General features: G+C 38.1%; 1 protein-coding gene across 4 annotated transcripts in view; it reads right to left on the bottom strand.

The window, feature by feature from the left end:
- Positions 1–2686: 2686 nt before the first annotated feature.
- The window catches only part of PAX3 (paired box 3), a 73174-nt gene continuing 61337 nt past the window's right edge, over positions 2687–14523 (bottom strand). For all 4 annotated transcript variants that reach the window (XM_058031198.1, XM_058031199.1, XM_058031201.1 and 1 more), the window contains 3 exons: positions 14289–14503; positions 3249–3495; positions 2687–2721 (listed from right to left, as the gene is read on the bottom strand). In XM_058031198.1, the coding sequence (XP_057887181.1) occupies positions 2687–2721; positions 3249–3495; positions 14289–14503 (497 nt within the window). The remainder of the gene's footprint in view (positions 2722–3248; positions 3496–14288; positions 14504–14523) is intronic.

Below are 14523 nucleotides of genomic sequence, written 5' to 3'. Positions count from 1 at the left end.
ATTCCCAAAATTCCCTAATGTGAGGTCAGTGAAGCACCTCAGTGGGATTGGGGGGATGGGGAGAAATCACAGCCCCCCCACCCTGCAGCTGCTGGGACAGCAAAGGAAGGTGACATTTTTCATTCTCCCTGCGACAAGGGTACACTCCTCTTGGAAAGGAGCACTCATCACCCAGTTCCAAACTGTGCAAGCAAGCAGGATTCTATCCAGTGCTTTACAGGAAAGGGATTGCAAGTGGGAAATTAAAGTTTACATGGCCTTTGCAGCAAGGACATGAGGCCCTTGCCAAGGGCCAAGTCTTTGGAAGCAACATTGAAAAAAATCATAAAAAAATAGCAGTTTGGAGCAGGGAACAGGTGTTAATAAGACAGTTTTAAATACCAATTGTCTCAGAAGTTAAAAAGTGTATCAGAGAAACAGAAATTGGAAAGGAAAAAAAAAAGAAATCTCCTTTCCCCCTTTTTAATGTCTTCTGTTCAGGAAACATATTCCTTCCTTTTCCAATGGAAGTGGGCTAGATTTAAAAGAACAAAATAAAAATAAAATGCACATAGGAAAAAAGGCAGAAAGAAATTAGAGGTGGTTACATCCCCTACAAAATAGTGAGGAAATTAAATGTTCACCAAGCCTAGGGTGAAGTAAAATTCCCTTGCCCAGTGATTTGCCACTAAAATTTACTTCACCAATTTTGAAGGGTCTTCCTCATGTTACAATCAGTTTGTGTGTAGGCCTATTAAAAATTCTTGAGGTTTCTGAGGAAAAAAAAAATATAATTCAGGACAGATACCACCCATAACTGATTACAAAGTCCCTAAATTTTCTGAAGCCATCCCAGTTGCCCTACTTGTGCTGGGTTTAAACCTATGCTATTTCATTTTGAATGCATGGCAAGGGCTTTTCCCTTGTTAGGCAGATGCACTACCGGTACCCACAGCACTCAGAAAAAGCAAAGTTCTTTATCTCACCCACAGCCAGCCACACACAGAGTTCCACATGGCACACAAGCAGCACCTGGGCACAGAGGTTGCCCAATGCCCCCCAGGCCAGCATGAGTGCAGAATACACTCATATAATGAATACAGGCTGCATCGAAGATAACATGGTTTATTTCTTCATGATATTCAGATTAAAATGTATCAATGTATTTATCACAATACTACATTTTAGGACAAAATCATCAGTGCTTTGAAAGTCTTCATAATGTTTATTCATTATAAATAGTAAATATTTACTGAACTTTTTACATGAAAGACATTTGTTTTTTGTTTTCTTTTTTTGATTTTTTTGTTTGTTTGTTTGGGTTTTTCTTTTTTTTACAACACATTTTGTTGTAGAGGCTGCAACACAAAGATAATATTTCATTTTTCCATCACCCTTAAGACCGTTGTGTGAACTAACCTCTGTACTGAACCTAGTCTAACTCACTACTTCATAGTCCTTAACTCTAAAAGGAATGTATTTGTGTTCTGCCTCCCTCTTTGTTCCAAGAATAGAGAGAAATAAATAATCCCACCTTCCATCATCCTCTTCCTCTCAACATCACAAAACACAAATTTATTGACATTCTAAAATGTCACAATGCAAACTTCTTGTAAACCTTGGTTCCTATAATTATACTGTCTATATTGGATATTGCTGTATAATTTAAACAGATGTCTCAAATACAGGTCCATCTCGGTCTATGTCCTGTACAGCACTAAAAAACATGTAAACGTAATCATTTCTTCCTATTGTTTCCTGAAGATGACCTTTAAATCATGATTAGCAAGCTGGATTTCAGTAATCCAGCAGACTGCAACATTTCTGTATTTTATCATCAGGAATTATGCACTGCAAAAATAAAAGTACCTGCAAAAATATAGTTCTGATTCTATATCTATGACTTTGGATGATCCCAAAGTTTGTGTGAGGTACACAGTATTGCACATTGCTAGGCAGTTATGAAAAATCAGTCGCGTTGTTGGTGGGGTTTTTTGTCTCCCATATTTGTTTAAAAAGGTAAAACACACTGGGAAAACACATACAAAAAGGTAAAATCTGGATTTCATGTTACACAAGATCTCCTCTCTTGGTAAAGCCAAACCTGTGAGCGACATTTCTTGACAAGGTGATTACAAAGCACAGCAAGGTAACCAATGAGTTGCTCGGGAAGTCTTTCACACTTATCCATCTTCCTAAGGACAGTGGCATTTCCTCTTGATGGCAATTTCCAGTGTGTACAGTGAGAGGCTCTTCCAACCTTGCTTCAGAAACGGAGCTGTTTTAAAGTTAGACTAAAGTCAGCACTGGATGTCAGATGAGTCAGAGTACACAGAGCTCAACTGCTCTAAGTTTAGTTTCAAAATGTTCCGTTTGTCCCAATCAATGCACATTAATTTCAACAACAACAAAAAAATGGAATGTTTGCCAGGCTGTGATGTTAAATACTGCTCTGTTTTGTATACCCACTCATAATGAAGCATGTCACATTTATTCATTATTGCTTTTGGCCTTTGTCTTCTGTATAGCTTTGTCCAGCCTTCAAAAGTCTACTAAAAGCTATGACTGGAGAGAATATAACAAGCTTGTTTCTCTCAGTGGGACTGCCCCAGTTTAGGCTGCACCGTGTTGAGAAGATCCCTCATATCCAAGTCTTGGAGTGAAACCGGAAAACAAGACCAGCTTTAACTTGAAGTGGACAGTTCATTTATGCAATATCTGGCTTCAGATAATGAAAGGCACCTGCAAAAAAGCAAAAGAAGCTTTTTAAGTCATGCTGTGACAACCTCACAGCATGGGGCCATGCCAACTACAGGTTGACAATGTCATATTTAATACTGATGTATCAAAGGAAAGGGACTAATATTTTTATTCCTAGGACAAGTTTGACAAAACTCTATGTATCTGGGATTATATACTGTAATGATTCTTGAGCTGACCTCATTAAGAACATGTGTTTCTAATAGTGGAATGCCAGCGGTTATTTCATTTTGGACAACTCTTATGTTTTACCTAATGGCAATCAGGTTTCATGTCTCAACAATTAATAACATCAAGATGTTGTTGACATCACTTAAGAAAATAATTATGCAGCAGAAATCCCGCTCGAACAATCAGCTATCTCACCAGTGCATGGCTTGGAGGAGAAGTAGCAGTGAGCCCTGAGGATCTCTGCTCAGAACTCCCTTCCTCACAGACAGACAGACAGACAGCTAGCTCAGGCTGTGGGCAGCTCAGTGCCCTTCCCAATTCCAGTGTGCCATACTCACTTTGGCCATACTGGCCGTACTGGTAGCCCGTGACGGGGTCCATGCTGTATCCCGTGGTGCTGTAGGTTGGTGGGCAGTAGGACTGGGATGTGGGCAGGCTGTCTAAGCTCTTCATGTGCTCTAACCTCTGGCTGCAGCTGGCTGACACAGTGGTGGTGGGCTCCAGGCCCCCAGTGAGAGGGGACAGGGCATAATCAGTTTGGGGCTGGTGAGGCACACCACCGTGGTTAGTCAGGAGTCCCATTACCTAGAAAGTAGAAAAATAGAAAGAGTTAAAATAGATTAAGAACTCCATTGCTTACAGAACCACAGAAGTTCTCAAATCTATAATTTGATTTCCTAAACCAGGTAGACTTGATACTTGAACTGTGCTTTGAGTAGCTAATCCCAAGAGGAAGTAGAATTCGATTGCATCATCCACCAAAAGAAAATCTGATGGCTAGCAAGCAATAAGACATGATAATGGGGCAAATAAGGAATAAATTTTAACTTTTATGGTTTTAGAGTGCCTGATCCCAGCCCCAGCTGGGAGTTCTGCAGATGTTCTTGCTTGAGGATGAAATTATAAGAGAATAGAAAGAGAACAAAGTTTAACCACGATGTCCTGCATGATCTACAAACATAAAAAGCTATGAAAAAGCTGACACAATTTTCTTCTCCAAGATCAGCAACCATTACAGTGAAATCAGTTTGGAGCACATCCCAGTAGCACTGCTGGTGGAGGTAACAAAGAACACCACAGAATCCTGATGTTCTGGGGTAGGGAAAGGGGCAGAGCAGCTGTACCCCCACTGCTGCATGCCCTGTGAGCTGTAAAGAAGTGTGTGCAAGAGTAAAGTGCTGGTTACCATTAAAGCAGTTATTGATTCCAACATCTGAGTTAGAGGACACAACAGAAAGGGTCAGGCACTCCAGAGCAACTTCAAGTCAGCTCTGACTCCTTTATTAAACTGCTTCTACAGGGACAGTTACGAAATCAGTAGCTGAAAAGAGTTTACTGGAAAATACATGCTTGTCCCTATAAAAGCCCAGCCCCCCGGGCCCTAATTTCCAGTAGAAGCGCAAGAAATAATTTCAAAAGCATCTGCATTTTTAAGCACAAAACTACAGGGAAACTTCTTGTTCAAAAATCTCTCCCGCTACAAGTTGGTGAACATTTCCTCTCCTGGTACACCACTGCAGAACATTTTAAAAGTAAGTGTATGACTGAGATTTGCTTACTTTTTGCTGAAATAAATTGCACTTCAGAGCCTGACAAGCATTCTGCAGCTTCTAATAGACGGGTGACATACAGCTTCTGCCAAAACTGCCTATTGTGATAATTTACAAGCTGTTCTTGCTCCAAAAAAGTATTACAATTATCTGACATGTGCTATTTGATAATCATTTTGCTTTGCAGCAATTCTTGCCATAAACTAAAGAAAGTTTTTTAAAAATGGAGTCTATTTTTATAGACTAAAGTAAACCTCATAAAAACAGATCTGTTTCCTGAGGTTCTGATACTCCTCCTGAAATTGTACTTATTTTCCATCACAAACTAAAAAGTATTGTTATTGCAGGGAGCTTGTGTTTCCAGCTCTGAGTTGTTTGCTTTTTTGTTGGCTTGGGTTTTTTTCTTAATAAACAGATGAAATATGATCCAGAGATAGTGATTTGGGTAGGAAAGAAGACCTACCCAGTTTTTACACATCTGATTAGGAAAAGAGCAGGAGGTAGAAACAGAGCAGCTCAAAAGGAGAAACCCAGATCCCTGCATTGAAAACACACAATATGTTTGCATCAAATGCACCCAAGATATCTCACTGAAAAAAAATTGCTGAGAAAGAAGTTCAGTTACTACACATAGCACTGGAATGTTCACTTCTGATTCACTGCGCTGAAAAACATGAATTTAACCAGTGGTATTTGCTGAATGTTTCACAAACTGAAGTATTCATGCAAAAACAAATTACAAAATATATCTAAAGACTGCATTCAGATATTGAAATCTTATTACTTTCAAATAGTTTTTTATAAACTTTTGTTTATAAAAACAAGATGAATTTGGATTTAGGATGTAAGATATTTTCTATTTAATTTAACAAATACATTCAATGCCCAAAACCTGTTAAAAGACAATAATAATATTTTTTCTTAAGAAAAAATAATAAATATATAAATAAATAATTATAAATAGTAATAAAGATAACAATTGTGGTTAGTAATAAAACAACTCTGAAATCACCACAGATTGAAAAACCATGTTATCTGTACATTTTGTGCCAAAAAAAAAAAAACTCCCCAAAAGTTGAAAATACTGGGCTCTCAAGTTTTTGTTCGAATAATTCGTTGTGAAAACTTTAAAATTTCTATTATTTTAGCAAGCTTTTCTCTTTCAGAACTTCAAAATATTTTTCTTATAACTTTGGAATTTGATATGGTCCAAAATGTAGCATGGTTAATGATCTGACATGCATCAGCAGGACACAGCATTAGAACCGATGTTCATTCGGGTTATATTAATCCTTGTCCTTTGAAATTAACACTAGTAGAGTTAAAAGAGAAAGAACTAAAAAAAATAAAGGGATAACTTAAACATTTACATTGAAAATTACTACTTTGGGAAATATTTATGTTGGCAGGAGTATAACGGTTTTGACTACGGTTTAAATTGCACAGGGGTTTGTCAGAAATCTCAAGCGCACAGCCCTTTGCATTGCCGTGCAGGGCCAGTGTGACACCGATATTTGCAGGACTTCCCCACGTTTTGCTCCAAGTTCAAGAGCAGAGAGAAGGGGCTGGGCTGGGCTCATGTCCCAGGGGAGCTCCTCTGTACCTCAGGGCTCTCACATCGCTGCCTTGGCTGCCAGCACTTTCAGAACCAATTGCTAACTTGGGTAAATAACTATTTTACCAACTGTGGATTTCAACTAGAGGTTTGTTTTAATTTAATGTTTTCAATAGAATAAAGCCTGAGACAAAATTTGGACTTTGCCAGCAAAAAGAGTGAGCTCAAAAACTTTCGGATTGGAAGCTATTTTAAAATTGGAGATTTGTCTTGGAATTTAAACTGAGTCCATACAGAATCTCAAATGTCACTCAAACATCAGTAGCAACTCTATTTGGATTGAGATTTCTTTTCTTTGGCAAAATGAAAATTAGCATTTAGTGAGATTTATTTAACTTTTTAAATTAGAATATAATTAGGCATAATTTTACTAAGTGGGTGTGCACCTAGTAAATATTCTGGAGCAGAACTCACTGAGCTGTCTGTCTGAGCTGGAGAAAACTGAAGTCTGAACAGTAACCAACTTCCCAGAAATATCTTCCTCAGAAGCCTTCAGAATCATCCTGCAGTTGATTAGTATCTAAATAATTCGATTTTTGGTCATGTCTGTTTTGAAAGCTCCAAGGGAAGTAGCCCCAGGGCAGGAGCCTTTGCTACGGTATGTGCCATGACCTTCTCACCCATACAAGGAGTTACAGGAAGGGCATGGCTAACTTTCACCTAATCAATTAGAAATCCATTAACGGGCCATGTCTGCAAGTTGCTCAGCATCCTCAGCTTAGCTGCACAGGAGACACACAAGGATCTGAATTTTGCAGCTCAGATCTTCTGTGGGTATGAAGCAGAATAGTTCTAAGTAAATGGATATGATTGCTTTATAATAGTTAAGGTAGAAAATAAAGGTATTCAATCTCTATACCATCCAAATTACTGGAAAATATGTGCTCCCTTCTAAATCACTTTGGGAAAGCTAAATTAGTAAGTATCAGCCTCACTGACCCAGAATCCAAGGGCAGAGCTAACACTGCATTAAAATGATACAATAACTATTCTATTTCTTTTAGAGAAAACTCCCATAAACACAAAACAAAAATCAGATTGGAGTTTTTTAACTACATATATTTTGCTCTCACCTTTTACAAAACACACATAGGGATGTTAAGGCACAATCTTTGTGCTTATACAATAAAATACAGTATACAATTGATTAAATCACTCTATTAGAAAACAAAGGTGAAATTAGGAATAAGTAAAGGGAACACAGTGGACTGCTCCAACCAAAGTCTGCAGGAAAGTTTTTAGAGAATACATCTGAAGCAACCCTAAATATTCATTAGGACAAATCCCTTGCTGGTGGAGTCAGCACGGAATCACCAGCTGAGGGTACCATCGAGAAAGAGAACTCGAGGGATGAAAGCCTTAAAGGCATGAATACAATGTCTGGTCCATTATCAGCTGCTGGAAATAATTCTATTATCACCAAAATAAAGGCCATTAAACTACATTTTTAAAAAGCTTATTTTATTGAAATGAAACATTCTGGCTGTTAACATGGTTAGTATTTGAGAATGCAGGACCCTCCATAGGCACAATAAAATTCTCATATGTTTTAATTCATTTACGCATGCTTGTGTTTAATATGCTTTGTGACCATGCCTGCAATTAATATGATTTATGAGAAAAGAACATGTGCAATATTTTTTTGGGTACAGTGATACTATTTTTCCCCTCCTGTGAATGAAAGATTTAATGAAACAGCTCAAGGAAAATGGTTGGCAGTTAACATATTAAGTTGAACTGACAGAACCATGAGTAAACTTTAGCACCGTTAATGATATCCTCTTATCTGACCCTGACACATTTGCAGCATGTAATTTACAGAAGCTCTGTCCAGGGAATCTTGACAAATGCTCCTAACGATGTCAGGGCAATGTTCCATTCTAATGTAAAACAGATGTGGGTCAGATACCCTCATTCATCACTAACACTGAAAATTTTAAACTCCTTCCGAGATGAATGGCATTACCTGCTGTTAGCTCTCTTCACTGTAGAGAAATCTCTCAAAAAACAAAATATTGCATAAGAAAGAACACAAAAAAAGGATTGTTATCACTCACTATAATGAGTGGTTTTAGAGGATTAATTAATTAGCTATATGGATCTACAGCTATAGGATCCTAGAACCACACTGCTGATTCATTTTATATATATGAATATTTCTATTGAATACAAGAAACCTGACAGAAAGCAATTTTTGCCAAATGGCAAGACCTGGCAACCACTTACTTGGTTAATGAAAATAAGAGAAACTACACTGACTTTGGACATTGATGATCTGACACTCTGCATACTCATATCAATGAGACCTGATACTGATTTCACACCACCAGGTACCACTGGTACCTACACTGGAATTAGAGAAGGTGCACTGGTGCTCATTTAGGATAATTAAGAGGATAACTTGATTCTTTCATCAAATACATTTTTACCTAGAGACAATTGCCAATTTTCAAAGCATTATTACAGTCTATCACAAAACTCATGTCTTTTTAAAGAGCTGTATCACAGAGTCCCAGAACTTGGTACATCACGAAAATAATTCTAAGATCAGCTAATTCTTGAGCCCCTGAAAAGAAACCAAAGATCACTGAAAAGGCAAAACAAAGCTCAAAGATGAACATATAATTTATGAATATATAAGCATATCTATGCAATTAAACATCTCCCAGCTTTTTCAGGCAGCCCCAGAGACTGGAGTCTCGTGACTTTAAATGGTCAACTATGGCAATATTACTCAAAAGAATTCATTAAAAGCCTAAATTTGGTATTAGGTTGCTCTTTGCCTGTGAACTCTCCTCCTTCCACCTTCCATTCAGCCCCAAACACAAAAGAAGGATTCTGGCTATTCTGAACACCAGCCCAGCTGTCACTAGCTCAGCTCTCACACACCTTCCCTCAACAATTGGGATGTATGGATTTGTTATGGCTGAAAGCAAAACAAACCAAAAGAGAAAAGTTAAGGTGGACATTCAAAAAGATACAGTTTAAACAGTCACCTGTTTATTTTTCTGCTATATTAATGTATTTAGTAAATATGTTATTTACAAATATATACTTCTATAAAATATAGAATATTTTAAATAAAATATGAGTATATAAAATAAATAATAAATATAAAATAAATAATACTTGTAGTTATTTTTTACTCACTAACAATTACAATACTATTGAATCTCATCTATTTTGCTCAGAGAAACAAGAAATAATAAATCCCATTGTCTGAACTTTAAATTTAAAAAAAGAAGAAAGAACAAAAACTCGTGGTCATGAAGATTATATCATGTGAATTAACTTTCTTACTCACTAAGGAATCCATGCCCTGTCTCATGTGCTTGGGTCAATAAGAAAAGAGCTCTCAAAGCCAAGTGCATCGTGCCAAAGATCATAAGCTTCTCATTGCTGTGGGACTTGAACCCAAATGAAATGTTTCTGTGGACAACCAGCTCAAGGTAATCCAACAGAAGGTATGGGGAAAAGTATAATGAATTAATAGTTGCTTTTTTTCATTGCTCTTGTCCCCCTTAATGAGGGAATGAAAACTTTTAGCCCTGGTTCCTGTGGCTCCCCTAAAAACAGAGTTAATAAGAGAATATGAACATATCTAACCGATTCGACAGCTGCCATCGGTTCCATACGTCAGGTTAATGAAAACCAAGTGCTCCCAAAGACTTTAGAGAAGCCCATTGCCTAAGATCCACCTCACCAAAAGGAGTTACAGGGTAACTCTGAAACTCAGGCAGTGAAATGTTTTGACAGTAGAAGAAAGAAACCTTGAAAGAGCTTGCCTCTGTACTACTGTTCATGGAAAAGTTTGGGATTTTCTTATCAAGATTATTCCTGAGCTCCAGGTAATGGCATGAAACTGCAAACTTTGTTAAAGGCTGTTATGATCTCCTACACAGCCAATTCAATATTTAATCCACTTCCCATTTTCAAACTGCGGCCTTTAAAGCTACAGGTTTGATTCAATTATGGGGGAGAAGGCAAAGAAGAGGAAACAGTAGATCTGAGAAGTTTTCTAAAGGACAAGGAGGAAAAACAATTATGCCTAGCAGGAGACAGGTTACACATGTTTGTTCTTCTCCTGGTAAAATCTTAAAACTGAAGTGCTGTTTAAGCCTGGATTATCCTAGGTTAAACAGGTTAAATATCCTACAGGTTAAGTATCCTAGAAGTTAAATATCCTACAGGTTAAATACAGGAAGCACACAAACTCACAAAGCAGCAATCCCAGCAGAGTATTGCTGCTCCACCTGGATCCACAGCAGCCAGAGTAGCACTCTCCAAACCAGCAAACTGCCTGACCTGGTGTAGGGAAAACTCTGCTCTCTGACACTAATAAAAAGCACATGAGGAGGTCAGGGGATGCTGATGTACACCGGAAAAGCCTTTTTCCTTATCTTAAATGAAGCAGTTCAAAATACTGATATCCTGTCTTTAAAACAATCTGCCCTTCACCAAGGCCATCCACCTGAAGGTGGGAGACAAGTGTTTCTGCAGTCACTGCTCTGCTTCAGAGCAAAAAGTCAGTGATGGCCACTAATCATAAAGTGCCATGCCAATCCAAAAGCATGCCTAAGTCCTGTGTACATACATTAACATCCAGATATGCTGTCCCCTCATAATTCTGAGTTAAAAAACATTTGTTAAAAGAAAATTCACTGAGCAACTAAAACCTAATTTGAAAAGGAAATACAATATTGCCATAAATGTATTCATGAAAGGCAAGAAGCTGCATAATAGGCATAGAAAACATAAAAATATGCAATTTACATATATTACACACTAATAATCTCTTTTCTGACATTATATTTAAAGAGCCCTGGCTGAGATGGCATGCTAGCAGTTGAGTTGCTTTTTCATGAAATACAAACACTCCAGGCTGCCATCTCCCCAAGACATTAATCCCTGACTTTTTTCAGCAAAAGTCAACCCGTTGCATGCCTGCAAGACAGAGGTTCTCTCACCACATCCAGGTAGTAATGAATAAACCAGATGAGCAAGGAGAATAATCAGTCATCTGAAGGACAGCTGCAGATCTTGTCTTGATGTTAAAAAGTATTAAACAAGGCGGAACTCTTTCTGTTCTCTTATATTTTTACACAAGATCAACAACTTTTCAACACTCGGCTTGCAAGACAGCTATGTAGTGGAGCATTTTTCTTCCAAGAACTGAGAAATACAGTCCCCTCTCATGCCAAAATTCAAGGCTAACACAATAATAATAAAATAACATCACCCTAGGTGTCTCTGATTGTCTGCTACCTTCATCAGTGTTTGCCTTAAACACCATATTTGTCCATCATATTCAAGAAAAAAGAATGGAACCATTCTACATAGAAAATAAAGATTCCCTGGTGTCTTTGTGTCAGACCCCCATTTGTAATAAATTGATGACAAAGAGGAGAGGTTTAAGTCTGCTAAGAATACGATCCTGTGTATCTTAGTATTAGATTTCATTCTGTATGTTCTAAGGATGGGGTTTTTTAATCACAAAATATTATCTGGGCTTCAGACAAAGCCCCCCTTCCCCCTCCCTGCAACAGCCACCATAAATTCAGCTTTAGACTCAGTTTGTCAGGAGCACTTGCCAGCAAGAGACACATGGATGGGTGGAAACATTATGTTAATTACTCACACACCCAGATTTATTGTGGTCAAAAATGCACTGGCTAGTAAATAGACCCTCTCTCTTTCTCATCTAAATTCCACGCACACAGGCAGGGCAGTGTATCATGCCCACGCAGCAGGAAAACTCCTGTTTCCCTTTTTCATGAAACCCCGAATGCAGAGCTGGCTTTCAACTTTACCTTACCTCAGCCTCTCTTCCAGCACGTCAGGAAGAGCCCTGAGGAAGCATGGAGAGGGGATGCACAGTGACACACCCCACAACTAAGGGACATTTCACACACCAACATTGTGACCAGCAGCTCAGGCTCCTTTGGGCATCAAGAGTTTCACTGGTTTGCTACAGTCCCACAATTGGCTGCACACAATTTACATGTTTCAGGCTGTATTACTGCTTTATATAAACATAAAGTCTGAATGTGTCGCTTTATACATCTCTACATTTTAGGCATGTCTCTAACTCATTCTTTAGGCACCAAAACTGATATAGAGGAATTGTTGGCAATGCCACATGAATTCAGGTCTGGGTTTTTAATTTGTTTTCTTGATGGGAAGATTTTTAAGATCTGTTGAAGGTAATCATTTAGTTGCCAAGAAGTTGTTCCAAATCTAAATGGATATAAGTATTCTCCTCTATGTACTGAGCAAGGAAAGCATGAGGTCAATTTTAAAGGGGTCAGCATCCCCTAAACCCAGCTGTACCTGTTAGTAGAGCTGCTGGACACAGCCAGAAGTGCTAAGCAATGGGTTAGAAAAAGGCTTCAGAAGTCTAAGGAAAACAAATAAACAAACAATAAAACATCAGAAGACTCCTAGGGTAAAGACAGGGCTAGGTGTAAAAAGGACAGAATCTCCTTTTGATTACATCAAACCTCAAATCAGCAAGACTTTGGCAGGAGGAGACCTGGCCTCACATTTTTGTCCCATTTCACCCAGCCATCACAAGATTTCTTTACTGTTGTTGTGCTCCACTTCTGTGTCACAGACAATAAAAGCTTTGTGAAAGGGGAAAAAAAGAGATCACATTTTCCATAGTCAGAAGCAACACATATTTAAACTGACAATAACAACTAATTTTTATGGATTAACATTGAAAACCCGATAGATAATTATGTCAAAAATGTGGAAGTCTTGCACACTATGAAACTAGCCATTAAAAAAAAAAGAAACAACTAATATAATGTCATGGATTTTGATGAAGTTTGCATTTAGAAATCAGAATTCTTTCAAACAAAATCTATTCAAGTCTTGTTGGAAGTACATCCGTTTGTTTTTCTGTTGGCATTTTTTTCCTGAGGTTTCAAGCCATGAAGTTTTGTACCACACTCTATGCTATAGGAATCTGTGAATCTTAATTACATTTACCGTTACAAAAAAGGGTTTATGAACTTTTGCCTTTGGGCAAAAATGTTTATTTCATTGCCTTTGTTATTCATTCTTTTCAACTCCAGAGCCTTTGAACTTTTCAGCTGCACAGAGTTATCACCGTTGCACAGGAACCAGGAACTGCACTCCCGAGATGCAAACCACAAGTTGAAGAAAACGAAGGAGGCAAAGATATACGAGTCGTTATTTTGGCCACCCTTTGTGCCATTAAAATCTCATTTTCTGCCTATTAGAATGCCCTCTCCCTGCTTAGGCAGTGGTGATAGTCAGTGATTAGTGTGTAATTGAGTATAATTGTCTTTTCACTTTTCATTTGTGTCATTCTGAGCTTCTCTCTGTTTTTCTAACCACTGAGAGGAAAAAAAGGTAGAAAGCAGATAAAGCTGTTAAAACTCTCACTTTCAGCCCTGAAGAGATTCCTGATTGTAATTATAGATTGCATCTTCTTTGTGACTCCTCAGAATTTAGTGGACATCTCTTTCCAAGCACCTGGGCAAAGCTCTTGTTAATAAAATAGACTACCATCTATTCGAGCTTTAACTAATAATGTCAGCTTCAGACAGATGCCGTGTGTAGGAAAATGTAACCAATCTTTTGACACTCAATTATCAAGGCAATTTATTAACCTGATTTCCTTAAAAGAGCTCACGCAAATTAGAAAAACAATTATGGTATTCATGCATTTATATATTGCCAAAGAGCAGTAATACTTCTAATTTATGTATTTATAACTCGATTACAGCTCATCTCAATACACATTGCTCAGTCCTTGGAAGTCTTCTCATACAACTTGCCCATAATTTTCCTGGACAACTTGGTAAAATCTTGATGATGTTATTTTAATGAGATATTTTATTCACAGAAAAAATACAAGCTCTGTTTTCTGTACCTAGTCATGGATCTGCAGGAGAAGAGCAGTACATTACAAATGCTCTACAATTGGATGCAAACATGAAGTCTGCATGATTCCATTATAAATCAGTTGAAATTAAATATAAGCTATGACTCTTTATTCAGCCAGTAGAAGGAAAAAAAATTAAAACAAAAAAAAAAAGGAAACTAGCAAACTGAAATCATGTGGCTTATATAAAGAATACATTATGGTTTAAATTTGGCAATTCATTATACTGTGGCCTGAGGGAATAGACTCTTTGGTTCTGGTATACAGCAAATCCTCTGTCTGAAAACACAGGACTGACCTGAGGTGAGAGGCCATTGCCAATGGCAGGGTTCATGGGATTGGAGGGCCCGGACGGAGGCACAAAGCTGTCTGTATAGCTGGAAAATCCGTGCCTGGTGCTGGGCAGGCAGTAGGCAGAGCTGCTCTCGGGGTTTGAAGGGAGGCTGCTTTGGTGTACAGTGCTTGGAGGGAGAGGCTGAGGTCTATGGACGGTGCTGCTTGGATCAGACACGGCTGGAAGCAGAAGAAATATG

The sequence above is a fragment of the Melospiza georgiana genome, chromosome 10 (assembly GCF_028018845.1).
Source record: "Melospiza georgiana isolate bMelGeo1 chromosome 10, bMelGeo1.pri, whole genome shotgun sequence".
In the NCBI taxonomy this organism is placed as follows: Eukaryota; Metazoa; Chordata; class Aves; order Passeriformes; family Passerellidae; genus Melospiza; species Melospiza georgiana.
The sequence above is the reverse complement of the archived record's forward strand: the minus strand, read 5'-3'. Positions and strand labels throughout refer to the sequence as shown.